General features: G+C 52.3%; 4 protein-coding genes across 4 annotated transcripts; 1 reads left to right on the top strand and 3 right to left on the bottom strand.

Moving 5' to 3' along the window:
• Positions 1 to 3189: 3189 nt before the first annotated feature.
• Positions 3190 to 9270, bottom strand: Z517_11874 (uncharacterized protein; the record flags this gene model as incomplete). The annotated part of the gene is made up of 1 exon (XM_013423457.1): positions 3190 to 9270. One exon carries the CDS (start codon positions 9268 to 9270, stop codon positions 3190 to 3192), a length of 6081 nt encoding a protein of 2026 aa, XP_013278911.1.
• A 331-nt stretch (positions 9271 to 9601) lies between these two features.
• On the top strand, positions 9602 to 11809 carry Z517_11875 (uncharacterized protein; the record flags this gene model as incomplete). The annotated part of the gene is made up of 2 exons (XM_013423458.1): positions 9602 to 9645; positions 9697 to 11809. 2 exons carry the CDS (start codon positions 9602 to 9604, stop codon positions 11807 to 11809), a joined length of 2157 nt encoding a protein of 718 aa, XP_013278912.1.
• Positions 11810 to 13435: 1626 nt separating this feature from the next.
• Z517_11876 (uncharacterized protein) lies at positions 13436 to 16004 on the bottom strand (the record flags this gene model as incomplete). Its single annotated transcript, XM_013423459.1, has 6 exons — positions 13436 to 14895; positions 14947 to 15175; positions 15232 to 15655; positions 15712 to 15783; positions 15842 to 15911; positions 15983 to 16004. 6 exons carry the CDS (start codon positions 16002 to 16004, stop codon positions 13436 to 13438), a joined length of 2277 nt encoding a protein of 758 aa, XP_013278913.1.
• Positions 16005 to 17067: 1063 nt separating this feature from the next.
• Z517_11877 (uncharacterized protein) lies at positions 17068 to 18061 on the bottom strand (the record flags this gene model as incomplete). Its single annotated transcript, XM_013423460.1, has 2 exons — positions 17068 to 17966; positions 18031 to 18061. The coding sequence occupies 2 exons, from the start codon at positions 18059 to 18061 to the stop codon at positions 17068 to 17070; spliced, it is 930 nt and encodes a 309-aa protein (XP_013278914.1).
• Between the last annotated feature and the right edge of the window lie 658 nt (positions 18062 to 18719).

Raw genomic sequence — 18719 nt, forward strand, 5'->3', positions numbered from 1 at the left:
CATGATGGCAGCCAGTGTCGACGACTCGATGGCCAAGGGCACCAGCCCCTCAGTCGTAATTCCTGGACGCAACCCTGACGACTAATAATCAACCTACTTACTCATCCTTGTTCGCAAACTCAATCTGGGACCTGATCTTGTTGCTGTCCCTGCCTCGAGCGATCAATCACAGCTCCAGGTCTGGACCCGATAGGGGTGATTGACGAACAAGCGCCTGGGCTTCTTCACCAAGGTGACCCTACCTTATTCGGGAAGTCACACGCTACTCTGCTCGAAAAGAAACGAGCTTTTTGGAAGCTCAGCTGGATTATATTACATCAGCACGTCAGGAGGTTGGTGTGTCCAGGTAGAAGTACAATTTTGAGGTACCTCGGCACGTGCTCACGATACGATTATACGAAGAGACAAGTACGGGATTAAGCTCGTGGATCCCAGCCTAATTATATTGACCGGATCGCCGATCTTCATTCTTCTGGAGTTCGGCAAGCCGGACCCTGTGCGGTTACAGCCGTCCGAAGCTTGACCGATGCATCTATCTACAGTCTGGTGTCACTCGGCACCGAATATCGAAGCATCAGACACCCATCAGAAGGTTCGTTCTTGATTACGAGTACGCCTCTGCATGTTGCTGGATCGGCGTTTAGATCTCCCAGCCAGTTGGATTCAACAAGAGCCATGTTGAGCTTGCTCGCCCTCCCTCTGGGTAGTGTCAATCCTGAGGATCGAGGTCGCAAGTCCAAACTCCAGATGCAGGTAGAACGACTTTCAATAATTCTAGCATCCTTCGAGAATCCATTCTGCCTGAAGTTTCTTTTGGTTCTATTGGCGGGTCACCAATTCTGCCAGACCAGTCAGCCTCCTGATCCCAGTCAGCCGCGGCGTGGGGCTTCGCGTTCCCACCCCCCTTTTTGGTTGAAAGGGGAGGAAGATGGGGCTGGAAGGATTTGGTCGACGTCACCGTTGTTACATGGTCTCGGTGCTGGTCTGCTGGATCTACCGTAGCGGAAGGGGCCATGCCAACTCGTACGAGTATCGAGACGGGTTTCCTCACCACTGAGCAACGTTCTTACGAGGACTGGAATCTTTGCATTTGATCGTGACTGAGAGTAGCTCAGCCCTATTGTCGATGTCGACAACGCGGATGCACTACGAGCCACACCCAAAGAGTCCTCCTTGTTGTTGGGCCTCCATCAAAGTCGACGTCGTCGGCTCTTGCTCCCTAATTTGCTTGTCCGTCAAGGATAAATTTTATTTGGGACTATGATGTACACAGCCATCAGTCTCCTCTAAAAGGGCAATATATTGGCCAGGGATCCTACTATCGAGATCTTTCTCTACCTGCGTATTTCCCAGCCAAGTGAGCAGCAGCAGCAGTTCCCGGCGCTGGTTCGGACTTATCGAATCACTCTTGCTGGCAGAAAGGCGCAGGATTTTGTTAGGCCGTTTGGCCGACCCTTGACGTCTTGAGAGGACATGATTTGAGTGCGTCTGGAAATGCCGACGTGTTGAAGAAAAGATCTTCCTACGCAAGAGATCCAGCTGTCCAACTAACTAGCTAGCTAGCCAGCCATCCAGCCATCCAGCCAGGAAAGTAATGCCATCAAACAGCTTTTGATGAGGACTGGATGATTGCAATGAGGTGAGTCCTGGTTTAAAACCTACACTTAACACATTTCTTTGTCGAGGTGAGAATCTCCAATCTCCAATACGAGGTGCAACAGACGGCTGTAGGCTGTAGGCAACAACTTGCTCTACCACGCTGGATGACAGCTGAATTGAAGCAGAGAGAACAGGACAGTGTGCATCAGTGATTCCTAGTCGTCTAGCCCGAACAAGTAAGTCCCCTGAGCGCGACACGTGCAATTCACATGACGCCTTTCCTTTGGCAGACAAGCACAACATCCCCTAGGCTAAACTCGAGCTACCAGACTCTCTTTTCGATCCACCGACTCGAAGCATTTGACGTCGAGAAGGGACTGTGAATTGAATACTTCACTAGTTCCCAATGATATACATGGCCTCTTTACTACTCTCAGCTCTTCTTCGACCATGCGGCACTGGTATTTATTCGCGAGAACACGACGATCCCCGTCCCCAAAGTTCTCGACTTTGCCTGTCTCGGAGAAAGGATTTACGAACTGAAAATGGAGCGTGTACACGGGACATGTCTTTCTTCTGTCAGAAACAACAAAGGTCAGGCCACGAGGGTGGTCGACGAGTACATTTCACGAGTCGTCCTCCCTGAGCTTCGGGGCCTGCGAGCTCACGCGGTGGGACACAACAAACTGCTGATGTTGGCCTGGCGGTTTTATCAATTGTTTTTGCCGAAACTGGCTGGCTCTTGCGACGAAAATCAAAAGAGGGTCGACAATCGTGAATTGAATTGAATACACTGTCCTAACAGCATGCATGCATGAAGGAGCAATATGGTTGGATGCATGGAAGGTCATTGGAGGGATGTCGGTCGAGCCGAGTTGGTTTGTGTTAGCTGGGTTGTTTTTTTTTTTTCCGGGCTGGTGTGCTACGTACGTACGTACGAACGCAACGGACGGCGTGACGGAAGGGTTTCGGGGGCGTTCGTCATCTATCCTATTTTTCAAGTAATTACTCCTCCAGTACTTTGCTCCTGGTCGTGGTCCCGGTCGAGGCAAGATACCGACCCTGCTGTTCTAAGTCTCATTCTAACTCCTTCTCTTCCACCCCCCCCTTTTTGCCCTCTGAAGGCCGCGCAGGCCGTCTGTTCGAGTCACGTCGTGCCGTGTCGTGGACTCAAACAGCCCCCGATCATCGCATCACTCATCACCACTGCAGGCGACATACTATCCACATTCTCTTACTTGATGTTTGTTTCTCATAACAATGGATCAAACTATTAGAGAAACTCCTTGGTGATCGGGCACTATAGGTAGGCATGAGTGACCACGGAATAATGAATACCAATAGTAATGATAATAATATCTGATATCTGATATCCATATGCCACTCCCATTTCCACCGCCACTGCGTCCCTGAACTCTATCCCATCCTTTTAGGGCTTTTTGTAGTGTGAATCCCAGACAAAAGTCGACTCGAACGTGTATGGATACCCCGTCGTAATGATATGCGCCATAATCGAACCCTTGCTCAACTGGAAAAGGGCTTGTTCCTCATCCCTTCGTCAACATCATTGATATACCGAGGTCGTTATCGTCACAACATCTCGTTGGCGTCATAGTCTCTCGCCCCATAATCCTCGTCGTTGGACCCTGTCGTCAAATTCCACACCCTCCACTTCAGCTTCTCGATCACCTCTCTTCTCAGCCAGGTCCCTCCCCTGTCCGAGAACCATTTGTCCGCGTTGTCATTGCCACGGTCCCCCCCTCTAGGACTTCCCTCAACCCGCTCGGTTATTTGTTTTCTCCGATCATGCTCCTCATCCTCTCTTTCCCATCGATCCAACCAGGCGAACAACAACCTCAACTGCCACAGTTTGTCCTTATCAATCTGACCATTGCCCGTCCCACCGTTTTGGCTCACAGGATCGTTCCGAGGGAGAACTCCTTGTTCAAACTCGAGTCGGGAATCCACAACTGTAGCTCTGCTCGTTTCCTTCCCATCTATCGGTGTGGGACCCAGAATCAGCGCTCGTTCCGCATGGTCAAAGTCCCTGAGAGGCCCAATCTCGAAAATCCACTCGAATGGGTTCGGAGTTGTCGACCTCGCGGCGCTCGCAGCAATGCCAGCTCCAGGTACAGAGCTGGAGGCGAACGTACTAATATAGGAAGGAAAAGCATTGGGATCAATACTTGGAATTCCCATTGCCAAAGCCTTTGCTTGCAATTCCGCCATGAAAAGATTCTTCGGGGGCTCGTCGTAGACTGTCCGGCGCCGAAGGACCACATTCACGGCATTTTCGCTCTTGATCTTTTCTCGCAGCGCTTGACCTCCAGCTTCAAAGTCGAGGTGACCATCCCAGAAGCCCTCGCCCTTGATGTCTATGGATTTAATGGTGTCGAATTCTGGTATCAATCCTGGCAAGGGGATTGTCTGCGTCTCACCATTTTTCAGGTTGATGCGGCCGGTTATGCCACCCGAGACAGAGCCGCCTGCATCACCGTCTCTTGCCACGAGACAGCGCCCCTCGGCAGCAAGCACCCATAGATGCCGCAAAGCTTGAAGATGGCCGCGGTTGTCGAGGACGTCATTTGGAAAGATCGGATAGAAGGCGATACACAGGCTCGCAATTCCTAGATTTGAGGTTCCAAAGGTCCGTGTGCCGCCAGCTAGGAACAATGCACCAAGCGCCATATGTGCCGCTAAATGGCTTCCGAACGGCGTATCTTTATCGGTACGTCCATGAAGAGCACGCAGACGGCGCATAACGACTAAATCGCCTGAACCAGCCATAACGGTGGCTGAAGCCAGGGCTAGGGTGTCGAGGCAGTTGCGTACGCTGTTGAGGGTAATTTGTGCATCGTAGTTATGCGCAGGCAGACGGCTTAGGCGGATGAAATTGTCCAAGTAAGAGACGAGAAGATCGCGAACGTCTTGTCGTTGAGAGCCCGCAAATCTCAGTCCAATGGCAAAACAGACCCCGGCAATAATGTTGAAGAACGGCATGTCTTCAGTGCTGAGAAACTTCGTAGCCTTCAAATCGATTCTCGACCTGTAGGGCTCGGGAAGCGACATACCGATAAAAGCGTCCGTGGGTTGAATCGAGTCCCACATGATCAGGTGCCGCGCAAGAGTCCGAAGAAGGAATATATCTGGTCGCACATAGTCGAACTGGTGCAATGTATCTGGAATATCGACTTTCTGCGCGATTGCTCTATCGTTGGTTTTCATGAAAATGAAAGCGATGGCCATGACAGCACCTGCCGTTGCACGGTCGAGGACATGGACCATATTCACATTCTTCGTGCCCACGGCGATGGTGAGAAGGCGTTCAACAACACCCATATCATGGAGTCCATGAAGGCGTTTGCCCTGCCCGAGATTGATGAGCCCTAACGAAAATCCGGCGGCCAGGCGGTAACCCTCATCGCGAAGCACGTTGTCCAATGCAACACCCTCCTCGGGATCATCGTTCTCAATTTCTGACAGCATGACTTCAGACATGCGACGGTGCTGAGAATTACAATACAAAAGCCCAATCCCCATAATTCCAGTGGTTTGTGTCAACGGAGATAGATTGAGTTCGGCTGCGCCAGGCGGCAGTAGACGTGTGACGTGGACCGAGAGCAGCCGTGTGATCAAGGTGTCCATGGTCCCTAGGAAAGAGGCTGATAGTCCGAGTAAGAGTCCGACGGATGTCATCGTGTGCTTGGGGGTGAGGTACTTGAATGCAACCCATTTGGCTAGTGTTCGCAGATGTCCGTTGAGACCAAGAGCAAGCAAGAATCCAGCATGACGGTTTGTCAAGTCAGGCGGCTTGTTGAATTGTATCCACGAGGTGTTGATTCCTTTGGCATCGGTCGAGATCATGAGGCCCGTCGAAGCGCCGTTGTGGAAGAATGCCCAACACACCTTCTCTTCTGTATAGGTGGCTTTGTCGGCGCTGAAAGTCATGGCTTGAGCCCCCTCACTCGCGTTACGAGGTTTCATGATACATTGCAGACTGAATGCGGGCGAGGGCACCCTTTCTGTGAGCAAGGGGACGCGCCCACTAAAATGCATCATACCTCGCCCTGCAGCCACAGACAATGTTCTGAGGGTGACATACTGTGCTAGTTCCTTTTGCGCCTCTAACATGTCCACATCACTCCAGCCAGGCTCGGGTGTGCACTCCACGACGGGAGGTCGGCTCTGATTGACAAGCTTAGAAGCTTCTGAGAAGCGACGGTCCTCGTTAAATATCAACCGGCTAATAGCATGTCGGTCGGCTTCAGAAGATGCGTCCCATCTTTGAAGGGTTTCCGTCTCGGTTGCAGAGGAGCACACGGTGTGATAGTCCTTTACAGCTTCGTGTGATGGTGGTAGCACCAAGTGTGGCTTGTACGAATGGTGAGATAGATCGTAACCTCGGTGCGATGCAGCATCGCGTCCCAGGATCAGTTGATTCACCTGGTCTCCAATTTTGTCCGCCCTATACCGGTATGATGCAATTGTTTGATGGAATGCGGCAGCTACTCCGTCAGGAAGAGTGCTCAAGATGCGCTCGTTCAAGCCTGACCGAAGCAAAGCTGCGACTGCTTTGTGGGGACTGAGCTGGTCCTTAGCTTGATCCATGAAGGTCAGGAGTTCTAACGTTCGGGGCGTCAGACTTGCTGCCTGCCACCACAATGGATGGTCATGGTTGCTCAGCTCCGGCAAACCAGATAAACGAGTCAAGGTCAAAAATGGAGCAGGTGAAATTCCTTTGATCCACTTTTCATAATGCTCGTAGATCGACGGCGGTGGAAATGGTTGGGCTGGAATTCGGAGACCATCGAGTAAAGAGTTGTCGAACACGTATTCAGCGACTTGTGCTGATTCGTGCCCGTAGTAAGTGTTGCTCCCAGCGGTCCAGTCTGTCCATCCTAGCCACAAACCCAGCTGTACGAGAGCGACCAATAAATGGGTTCTTGTATCCTTCCGGCCAGGATTTGCCAGTGTGTTGAGTTTGTCTTCCTCGTAAAGGAGATGAAGTCCGAGCAAAATGCTGGGTATGGCATTGCATCGCTGTTCTCGCTCTCTGTTGATCGAAGTTGGCAAATAGCCCTCCGGTCCAAGGGCGCTTTCCCCGATGGCAGTCTGGGTATACTCTCTTGCCAGTGCGATGCATGTGAGCAGAAACGCGTTCTTCTTCTCCGGGGCACGTTCTTGAAAAGATGTGGCACTGGCCGCCCTTGAGTGCTTTGATTTTGGAGTGACTGTTGCTGTTTCGAGGGGTTTCTGAGACATCCATTCCCAAGCAGGCGCTTGCATTCCTAATGCTTGGGGCATTTCGTCCCCCGCATGATGCATGAGGTTGTAATTAGTAAGGTCGATGGCACTTCCGCTACTGGACCGAAGAAAAGCAGTTTTGGTCCGACGACGCGTTGGTGTGGACTGCGAATGCTGACTGCTGATGAAAGGCACCCCAAGCGAGAAGAGCACTACCAGCAGTGCAGTCCATTCAGAGGTCACTGGTGTTTCCCTGCCTTTCAACCACCTCGCCACCTCCCAAAAGGCAACGAGAAGGCTTTCCTGTTGGTTTGGACCTAGCACCATGTTGCACATGTTGAGAACCTTTTGCACGAGAGGATCTTGAGGAGCAAGTTGGATTCCCAGCGCATGTCGGCGCTTGTCTTGATCAACAACGTAGATCTGTGCTTGAATGCCCGAGTCAAACAAGGCTTGAATTTGTACATCTTTCGCCGGTATGGCCCTCCTGATTCCCGTGTCTTTGTCTTTCCTAGGGCTATATGGCTGAGGGCTCACAAGCGGGTCGTAGATTGCGTATCGAACAGGAAGTCCGATTTGGAAAGACGGAGACCATGGCGACTCGAGCTGCAAGCCAATCATCTGTGACCGGGACTGTGTTAGGACGACTAATCGCTGAATAGATCTATCCACGACTGTGCAGGCGTCCTTTATGCCCGGTAAGCTGCGGACTTCAACAGCTTTGAGCTCCAAAGAATGCTCGGACACGGTCGATTTTCTTGTACCGCCGTAGATATGTCGTTTGACCAAAACCCTGATGATGGTCATTTCCTGTGTGCTCTTGTCCAGTACGCAAAGGTAGACGTCCCTTGTCTGCTTACCATCCTGCTCGAATGAGGTGCCCCTGCTCAGCTGCAAAACTTTTGTTTCGAATGCTGATTTGGACTCGGGAGCTGACTGCCGTCTGGGGAAGCTTTTGACCTTGAAGAAACCGACGCTCTTAGGTAAATTAGTTTCTGGGCCGTCAAAGGTATCATCTTCGAGGCGCGTGGATTGCCGTAATGGGTCAAACTCCTCTAACAGAGCCCGAGCCGAAATATCCAAGAATGAAGTTCCATTACTTAGGATCGATGCATTTGTCGGGAAGGAGCTCCTCCGTCGAAAACCAAAGCTCTGCCGATCATTGAAGCTGCCGATTGACTCGCCTCGTCTGCCCGCCCGATTCAGACTCTGTCGGCCTGCATGGCCCATTGCAAGGTCATTGAATGTGTTTCGATCGGTTGCGGGACCCAAATCCGTGCGTGCCAGCATTGAGCTGACTCTGCGGGCTGATCGGGTTTGCACTCCGACGTCGCCAAATTCGGGCCCTAGTTGAGAAGCCAGATCATTTACTGGAAAGGACTTTTGCTCCTCCAAAGACGAGAACGGCCCACCGTCTGGGTGTGGAGGCCGTGAGCCTAAAAGGCTTTCCCTGAGGGTGCCATGGTCTCGGCCATAGATGTTGGAACTCTTCCTCAAAGATGCGCGAGATTTGGCGTTACCATCCTGCTTGCTTCGTGCTTGTTGTTGCTCGCTCATGGCATCTCCGCTTACATGCCAGAGAGTGAAGGTAGCAGTTTTTTCGTTGAAAGTCAATGCCATGCAGACCGGTCGATCACTTGCCTTTTCAGAGCCGACTTCGTCGCCAGCAGTGATGTAGATTAACTTCTCTGAACGAGGGAGAGCATTGCATTCCTCGAGGGCTTCGCCTTTCCGGTTGGGGCTCCACACCACGAGACCGAGTTCTGACATGATTTCAGTGAATGAAAAGGTCCTAGGCATACCACTGGCGCTGGAAGATAGTGGTCGAGGATCCGAGGGCCGCTTCTCTGGCAAGATCAATGATGGTCGAGAGCTGTTGTCTCCGATAGACGTCAGAGTCTCATTGATGGTGCTGAGGTCATGGTGGACATGTTCAACGAAGCCACCAGATTCCCTATCGCTTAGTTTGCGCTGTAGTATGAACCCGCATGGATACGGAAACGCAGACTCAACCTCGAAGGACAGAGGGAAAACATAGCTGTCGCCTGAGAGAAGGAATATGTGAACCTGAGTTTTGAACACCACCACTAGACCACGGTCCCCAGGCTTCACACGTTCATTCTGGTGTTGGCCACTGTTCTGGCCAGTACCAGGCTGACCAAAGCGGGTGACAAAGGCATGGAGAATAGTCTCCCCTTCAACACTGAGGTTCAGCGCTCTTTCAATTGCACCGTTCCTGGACCACACCACGCAATGTGCTGTGATGAGAATCTCCTCTTCCACCAATTTTGAGGCATTTTTCTCGTATACGCGCGAGAGTGTCCATTTGTACAGTGAAGGCGATGGATCAGGAGGAAGTATCGAAGCGGAAACAAGATAGGGCACAGCGCTCGGTTCGTGCAGGCCGAGCGACTGGATTGAACTCATGGCTCTGGAGTGGCGAAGGCAAGTCGACAGACATGAGGGCAAGGCGGCTTAAGTTAGAGCAGGCAAGCATATCGATTTGCCGAAGTGCAATGCACTCTCAGTGGTCCTGGGGGTTCGGGCACATTTGGATGCAGTGAAAATAATGTTAATTGTTTAACTGTTTGACTGTCTTGACTGTGAAAACGCGTTCCCGACGCGATTTGGAGAAATTCAAAAGTTGCGCAGTTTGCGGCTCTTGTAGCATCAACCCGAATCCACATTGACCACAAGTTCACACAACCAAGGATTGTTCGTTCTTTCCTGCTTTGAGGTCACGACACAATCTTGCAGAATGAATCGATCGGCTGTGAGACAAAAAGGGCGATGGCAGCTCAGGTAAGTTCACCCTTCACGATTGCGGTGGCCTGGTCTGACCTTACAATCTAGCTATGAACTCCCACACGAAGCATTCAGATCGCATGTCTACCCCCGACAGTCCTCGAATGGCTCGACCGTCATAGTCTACGGGCACGAACAAGGCTTGCGCATTGTATGGTATGCTGGCAAGGGCTTCAAGCCACCAAAGAAAGAACTCCCGCCACCAAAGACAAATGGTTCTGCGAAGAGCAACGCTATGGTCATCGACCTCGACGACGAGGATGATGACACGGCAGGGAAAGCAGAAGCCAACATAGGACCTGCCGAGTTCAAAGAAGATGAGGAGGAAGTGGACCCGTCGGCACCATACCGGGATGTACTTCGGTATATCGACATACCCTTGGGAACAGCTGCCTCGAGGGTTGCAGTGCCACATATTGTGAAGGATCTCGCCCAGGCTCCTCCAGAGTCATGGCCAGCTATCTACAGCGACCGCATCATTATTGCTGTCGCTTGCGCAGACCTCAGCATACGAGTCATCTCTGCTCCCCTTGATCCCCCTGCTCCAGGCGTGCACGACCTTTCCAAGATGGGTGTACGAACACTGAAAATAGAAGGTCCAAACTCTCATCAACAGTTCATCTCCGATATAGCAATCACTCACACTGGTGTTCTTTCGCGGGAGCAAATGGACCTCGAGGAACAATCTCAGGCTAAGGTTCAGACTCGCTCACAATCTCAGCCTAAGCCGGGGAGTGCAGAGTTCGAATCCGAACGATGGTCACTTCTGGTTGCTTCAGTGTCGTCGACTGGTGCGGGACTGTTACTGATCCATCAAATTCCGCTACATAAGAATCAATTTGCGACGAATGCTGATTACCCTGTCCCGATTAGACGGACGTATCTTCGGTCGTCGTGCATCAACGCGAGGGTTTCGTTCAATACTTCGCCTTACCCTGCTGAACGACATTCAACTTTGCTCATTACGGTCCCGGCAGATTCCACTGTCAAGGTTTACCAGGTCTTCCCATCACATACTCGGGAGCGTCGAGGATCTACTGCAACAGCTGATTCTGTTTCCAGCACGCGCTCGACGAGAATGCCAGGCAGCGATCGCGGGAAGTTCCTCATCACGCTGCTCCCATCCTTCAGGCAGGAGATCACGGAAGTCGCCCAGCAGAGACGAAAACTAGTCCTAGATGCACGATGGCTCATCGCTGGCCGTGCTGTCGCAGCTTTGCTCGAAGATGGCGAATGGGGGATTTGGGACCTCGAGGCTGTGGGACCTACATCCTCCAGCTCTGGTGCCAACCTCCTTCGCGGGCACGGAAATATCTCAGGCATCCAAGGTGGTTCCTTGACTCGTTTCGCTGTACGATCACACCTCTTGCCCTCCGTGGATTCCAAGCAGAAATCTGCTTACAGTGAGGCACAACCAACATCCGGCTCTTTGGCGCCGATGACCCCGTCGACCCGCAAGGTACGATCTGAGGGTTTGTTCCAAGGCTCAACGTCTACAAATAACTCATCAAAACCAAACAATCAACGATGCTACGGGTCCATCTATGTCGAAGAAATGCTTCCAAACCGAGTAGCACACGACGAGTCCGTGCTCATAAGCTACGCACATGAAACCTTGTACATCTCTTCAATCCTCTCTTTCTGGAAGGGCGAGTCCAAACCAGTTCGCCTTCCGCCTCCAAACTTGGGGGGTCAAGTACCATTGTCACTCAGTCTGCTTCCTAGCTCAGAACTTTCAAGCAATGGGTTTTCTGGGAGCAGTATCTTCGACAACGCAGTCTCTCCTGACTTTATTACACAGACATCTCACCGCCTCATTCTCTCGCTCAACCCGCTTTCTCCACGTTCCAGCGTCGCCGATCCGTCTACACAAACGATTGCGGCGCCGTCAGACCAAACATTACTCGCGTCTGGCGATCTGGATGTCGAGGGCATGGACCGCCTCCTTGATGACATGGGTGGTATGGCAGCAACAAAGAAACCGATGAACCTCTTCACTAAGAGTGTAGGGTTCCGCATTGATGATGATGAGGATGATGGTGACGAGGATATTGACATGGGAAGCCCAACACCAGCGAAAGGCAGGGGTTTGAAGATTCTGAATGGGAAAAAAGCGTTCGAAGGTGAACCAGCCGCAAACCCAAGGAGGTTGTTCACATGAACGCTCTGCAATCCATTCCGCACGAAAAGCTAATAGATACCTTCGCCTTCCCAGCCGGAGTTGGCTCTCTTGTGTTGGCAAACCACACGGCCCCTTTGTACGATACCCTCATTGTCGAACTCGGTTTTTTCTTGTACATCATCCAATTGCTACTCCAGCATTCGAATTCGCGGGGAGTTCCACATGCATTACCGTTGGCCAAATGGCGCCTTTATTCTCCGAATGTCATGGTCAACTTGTGATCAACTTACAGAAGGTCTTCGTTACTTTTTTTTTTTCATGCGACATCTGGTCTATTCGTTCTAAGGACACTTCCTTTCCCCTTTGGGTTATACTCATGCCTGCTGTATTGCTGCAGCCAGTTCTTCCAGATTGCAGATGACCTTCCCTCCCCTTCCCTCTACTATGTTCAATTCCACATATGTTTTCTACATTTCCATCGCGATGCAAGGTGGAGCCCAAGGCGAGATTAATACCTTGACTCAATTCTCAGGCTCAGTATTCTTCGCGAAAGATCAACCCCCCCAAAAGACAGAAACCTCCCCCACCCCTTTTGTCCTCATCTCGTTTTCGACCTTGCCTTGTGCGGGTCATTCCCGATGGTGTGACACAAAGGAAGGGAAAGGTTCTGTCTTTTCGAGCCGCCAACCCATTCTGCCGAACAGGCAGATCCATTTCCTGAAGTACCCATCTACGCACCTACCTGTCCCTGTCCTGTCTCTCCTCTCCTCGGGGAAGAAGCAGGCATGGTGGTGGAGTGGGTGGTGTGCTGGGTACGGACGGGACATGGAACAATGTATTGGGAATCGCAACCTTTTAAACTGCCGTCTACGGTTCTCAATCGGCTGTTGTTGGCGGCTTACATTTACCAAAAAGATTGACACCCTCTCAGTGTCACATCTAATACTGTATTACGTTTGATGTTTGACCACTTCAGTAGTGTTCTACTTCTCCCTTTCGAACATCTTTTGAATTGTTTTTGTTTTTCTTCTCTCTGATGGGTTTTACTGTGGTTTTCATTTGGTTTTTCTTTGGCTTGAGGAATTGCTTTCCGCACAAGTTCGTCACCTTCATCAGGCCCGAGCTATGCATGCCCGCGACTCCTGGCAGCACTGGTCTCTACATAGTTGATATTTGTCGTCCCCGACCTGGCCTTCCCTTTCGGAATCTCGATCCAGCCGTATATCCATCTGCATTCCCACCGCCTTGGTGGTCACATTCCTCGCTATGCAAAATGAGGAGTAGAAGCCTGTGTAAACAGGAACGCAAATCACACGTCCGGACACGCGGGGCCCAGCCGTCTCCATTGGGACCAAAACTCTGTCGTAGCCATCGTGGCCATGGAATGACTCGACACAACGCCCAGACGGCAATGCTGCAATTGCAAGGTGATGGATGAATGCCCCGTCTCGACGACTCGGACACTCTTCTTCGATATCGACCTGACCTGGCTCAGCCTGCCGCATCAAAGGGCAAGCTCCGTTGCCGAGCAATGGGCTCGCCTTGTGCTGTTCTCCTGATGACCTCGTCGACTTGACCTTCGAGGCAGAAATCCTCTCATGCTGGGAAAACAAATGACAGTGCATGCAGATTCGAGACCAACGCATTAACCTCAAACAAATGCTCTCACGCAGAATACCCCAATGCCGCCAGCTCTTTCCTAACCCCTTCCTCACTCTGAATCTTCCTCATCTGTGTATCCTCCAGTTTTTCTCCCCCAGCGAAGCGCATCTTGAGGTCCTCTATCGCTCGGATCTTCTTCAGGAGGCCGCGGATTTTCTTGTCCTGGGGGTTGCCACCAGGGGTCATTGGGGAGGTGACTTCCAATTCGGGAGGGATTTGTGACGATTGAGGAACAGGTGGGGGAGGGGGCATAGGAATAGTTGTGTTGATATGCGTCGGCGCATTGCTGCGAGGTGTCTTGCTTTGCTGATTGGCATTGGATGCTCCCTGGGCAGGGCCTTTGGGTGTGCCATTTGCAAATCCGTGGTGCCGCTCATACGTTGAGCTGTTTGTATCACCGCGCTGTCGTCGGCTGTTGCTCCTGCTCCGTTCCTTCTTCGGTCCACTGGGCGGCTCAAGACCAGGCGCGGGCACATAATTCCTACTTCGGCTGCGCTGGTGGCCACGACCGTCGGGACTTCGGCTTGGGCTCTTCCCCCTTCCACCTTGTGGTCGTTGCTCCGGCGCGAGGTTGCTGGGTGGCCCACCGCCTTGCTGTTGATCCCGGGCTGCCGCCGCCGCCTTCTTTGCTTCTCTCTTCTTAGCATTCTTCTTAGCAGCCTTGGACAGTGGTTCTCCGTCTGCTCCCTCTCCAGTTCCTGTCAAACTCACCCCTCCTCCAGGAGCAGCTCCAGGAGGAAGAGGTCCCTTTTCTTCGGCAGGCTCGGCACCTGGAACAACCCGTTGCCGAGGCTTCCCAAAGCCATTGATGTTACTTGAGAATGACGAAATGCCCTCGCGAACGAATGCGGCACCACCTTCGTCTTCGCGCTTGAACGCTAGAGGCGTGACCTGTCCACGAGCTCCTGGGGGTCTGTACGCACCGGCAGGTTTACTGGGCGTCTTGCGGGCAGCCATGTATTCCATGGCACTGCTGTGCGCTGTAGGAACGTCGGCAAGCGGGTTAGCAGCCAGGGGATATGCATCAGCCGACTGTGGTCGCCAACAAACATGATAGAGCTCATTCAGATCCTGGTTATACATCAGCGAACCGCCCGCATGCCAGATACGGATGCCGTTGTCGACTCGCAACCTGGGCGAGGTAGTGGCTGTCAGGATATGAAGGCCATCAGGAGACCATTCACACACGCTTGCATTACTGGCCTCGACGGTACAAATCTTGGCGAAATCTTTCTCCAGATCATAGATGTCCATCTGGCCAGCAAGATTTCCGAAACCGGCGACAAGAACAAACCGTCCGTGGGGTGAGAAAAGTACAGTATTGCGCGGTCCAAGAGGAAAGGTGTGTACTGGCTGGGCTCGGGAGTTGAATATCACAGTCTTTGCTGGCATGTAGCCGTAAACCACAGCAAAGCTATTGGATTTCGGGGACCATGCTACGTCGTGAATCGGGCCCTCCTTGTCTAGAACACGTTAGTACTTGCACGTCGCGCCGGAAACAGCGAGTAACGCACCCAAATCTATCCTTGAGTCGAAGCCACCGTTAGCACTGAGGAGGTAGAGTGTGGTCTCTCCGTAGTAGCTCTTGCCAGTCTTGTCGACTTCGGTTTGTGCCAGCACAATCAAAGAAGAGCCATGGTCATTCCACTTGAGTTGCACTTTGTCACCTTTGAAGAAATTCTTCTGAGATATGGGATTGGTGAAGTTTGGCACATTGTACACTCGCACAGCGGCTGGTTGTCCCTGTTTTTCGGGTCAGATCCAGTAGAATATAGGCTTGTGGGTGTCTTGGAGGTTACCTTTCTCTCCGGCACGAAGACTGCAATCGTGTGACTCTTCCCGGGCGACACCGCAAAGTCCGTCACGCCCTCGACTCGAATTTTATTCCAAACCGTCGTCAGGTCGTGGCTCTCGTAGATTTGCACCTCATTGGTAACGACTCTCGCACAAAATGTCTCATCATATGTGTACTGAAGGTTCCAACCAGTCTGAGACTTTTGCACGAATCTGGCGACCGGCTGCTTGTCGACGCCTTCCGCCAGCGCCTTCTCGTCAATGACCAACCACACCTTGAGATTCTTGACGGCGTCACCGTTGTCATCCTTGGAAGGGCGTTGCCAGGTGATGATGTAGGTACCCTTGGGCGAAAAACCCAGTTCGAAAACGTTCTCGGCGGGGAGGGAAGAGATGATGACACCCGTGTCAGCGTCGATGATGTTAACCCTTGTTTCCAGTCAGTCCACCTCGCTTTGGCTCTCAAGTGCGGTCTAATATCATACTTTTCCGGGGAGGCCCATGCGAAATATCGGCCGCAGGGGGAGTAGGAGCAGCATCGTAGGTTTCCTTCGGGCCTGGGCAGCGGATCGTTAGCAAGTGGCTTCGTCGGACAACATAGCATACATATCGAACCTTTGGAACCCCGACAGTGGCTCGTAGTTGGGTGCACCGTTGACCACACCGATCCCCTTCAGAGTCCGGACTGTTGTATACAGTGTCAGCGACAAGACCTGGATATCTTCTGCCACGTCTGTTGTCTAGGACCATACATACAGGCAAATTGTGTGAGCGCCATTTTCCTTGGGTAGTCGAGCACAGTTGAGAGGAGCGTTCCCAGCAACCAAGATCGTTAGACTTTCTCAGACGAGGGGCGTGATTCTGGCAGGAAGAAAAAGTTGGGTGGCCAACAAGGAGATTTGTGTAAAAGGTATCAACAACAAAAGGCCTGCGGACTAGGAAGGTTGCGGGTGACGGCAGCGTTTGTGGCGGTGAGACTGTCACAACTCGAGAGTCTTTTCCTTACTTGATAACTTAATATCAGCGATTGCAGGAGGGGACAAACAAATTGGACAGGGTGACGAGAGGGGGGCGGTGGAGGGAAGAGAGATAGAGAGGGAGTGGGAAAGAAAGCGACAAAAAAATGTGTTCCAGCGGAAGAGGACCAAGTTTCGTGAAATGCCAGGCTAGCGGTAAAGCCTGGGCGCAGTCATGCAAAAACTTCATTCTTAATAACGGTGTTCCCTGTGCATCAGTGGCATCCCCAAGCACGGCTTAGCCTGCCTCTAGGGCCTCCTAATAATGGCCCTGCGCTTACTTAAGGCGGCTGCCTTAGCCAGGGCGAGGGGCTCGAGTGCCCTGGACTAGCAACTAGCCTAATGTTAGACCGCTACTTGAAAGGGATGTTCAGCCTCGCCATCAACATCAGCTCTTCGCTTGCCGCGTGAAGTTTGGACATCGCAACGAGCTGGAAGAACCCTGTCCTCCCGACGGTTGTCCCTGACCTCCTCTGTGAGGTCTCGATAATGTGAGTTGCTACAGATTAACTGACTCGGATATCCATATTAGCCTTTGGTAACGAGTGTCATTCTTCCTACCCGTGTCCCCTGGCGATCCCAGCCGAAAAGAGGGTAAACAGACCCTCGACGCCCTCGTAAACACGCCATGAACCACCCACCATTGGGCAAGTCTCAAGAGCATCCCGCTACAACACCCAAGTTATCGATAGTTGTACAGTCACAGAACACATTCGCTCATGTTCCACCAAGAGCAGTCTTGCTTGAGTAAACCCGGTTGTCTCACTCTCTAGCCAGGTATGACTCTGAATCAGCACGGTGGAAATTTAACGCAACGCCGTTGGCTCATTCCTTCTCAAAGGGAAATCTGCCCAATGTCTGCCCATTCCCGGGCTGCATCGATTGTTGTGCCTGCTCCAGATCTCTCAGTCGATCGCGCATGACTTCCTCTGCCATCTCAGTTCCCATGCCCGAAAATCGATTGGCATGAGGGTGTGTTGAGGGGTCATCGACCGGTGGAGCCGGCTGCATTGTCGTGTCGAGGAAATTCTGGTCGTAACTCATCCCGTCCATCATCTTGGGGTCGGTGCTCCCTGCAGCAGCACTGGGGGTAATGCCACTCATAGGCGTGCTCTGCCCGGAGCCAAACATCGGTAGAGTGCCGGTTCGTGGAGTCCACGGAGCATTGACATTGGTGCTCTGTCGAGAAATAGAGGCACGAGTGTTGTAGGGGGTAGAGACGGGGCCGCTGACTGTGCTGCCTGCCCCTTCACCGAATCCGACCAGACTGGCCTTATCCTCGTCACTGAATCCACCGGTGCTCGAAACCCCGTCATCCGGGTCTTCGCTCATCTTATCCGCATCGTAATCGACACTACCACTCGCCCAAGTGGTTCGACCACCTACGCTCCCCGTTGCGCTGGCACTCCCAACAGTACTTCGTTCTTTGAATTGAGGTGCATAATCAAAGCCTTGACCATGGAAGGCGCCAGAGCCAGGTGCAAGGTGTCCTAACGGAGTAGGTCGAGATGTCGCAACTCTCTCCAGGCCGGCGAGGCGAGAGATGCGATCGGCCCGTTCGGCTTCAAGAGTATTTGCCGATGCGGCCGCTCCTCTGCCACCATGGCCGATTGATCCGTCTTTTATGGCGACAACAGATAATGCCGAGAGAGACGTGGTTGTGGAGTTGGGGGTGCCCGGTCCCATCTCGCTGGGCGTGGCAGGGTCTGAAGGTGGCGGAGGGACTATACGCCCGCACTATTAGTTTCGCCACAAGGCTGTTTGGCCACAGGGGGCTCAAGTACATACGGTTGATCAGAGTAGGACCTCTGTTAGGCATGATTGCGACAGATCCGTCTTTGCACTGTGGATCGATACAGGAGCCGGACCTGACTGCCTCGTAGTTTTTAACGCGTATACAGCAAGCAAATGGAGCGGCTGCCGTTGGTATGAGAGTACTAGATATTATCAGAGTATCATTCTAGGACCGCGATGTGGTCGAGTAGGGTGTGGAATGAAACGCCAGGTGTGCTTGCAGCAGAGGGTGGGGGGGGCGGCCTTTGTTCTGAATACCTAGGTGCTATTGCGGGGGACAGGACGGCGGAGGAAGTCACCAAGAGGGCTTTCTTGGTCAAGGTATTGTTGGCGACAGTGATAGACACAGGAGAATCGATCCTGCTGTATCTAAAGTGAAGATGAAAAGGGAGGGCCAGAGTCAAAGTTTAGGGCAGGATAGGAATTCGCAGGTTGCGCGATGCACAGACAAACTAGGCGTGGGCTTCGGGTTCCCCAGAAATGCATGCATGCACGTCGCAGAACTGGCAAGTTCCGGTTGGCTACGTCATTTAGGTCGAGTCTCACGTGACTAGATTGCCCATAGCCATGCACGTGCCACCGTATCGACTATTGAGTACCTATGTAAGGGGTACCAGCGAGAGGCGACCTTCCTCAGAGCTATGGGAGCATTCAATGCTTATTGTGGCTATGACCATATCATA

Source organism: Fonsecaea pedrosoi (assembly GCF_000835455.1).
Source record: "Fonsecaea pedrosoi CBS 271.37 unplaced genomic scaffold supercont1.8, whole genome shotgun sequence".
Classification (NCBI taxonomy): Eukaryota; Fungi; Ascomycota; class Eurotiomycetes; order Chaetothyriales; family Herpotrichiellaceae; genus Fonsecaea; species Fonsecaea pedrosoi.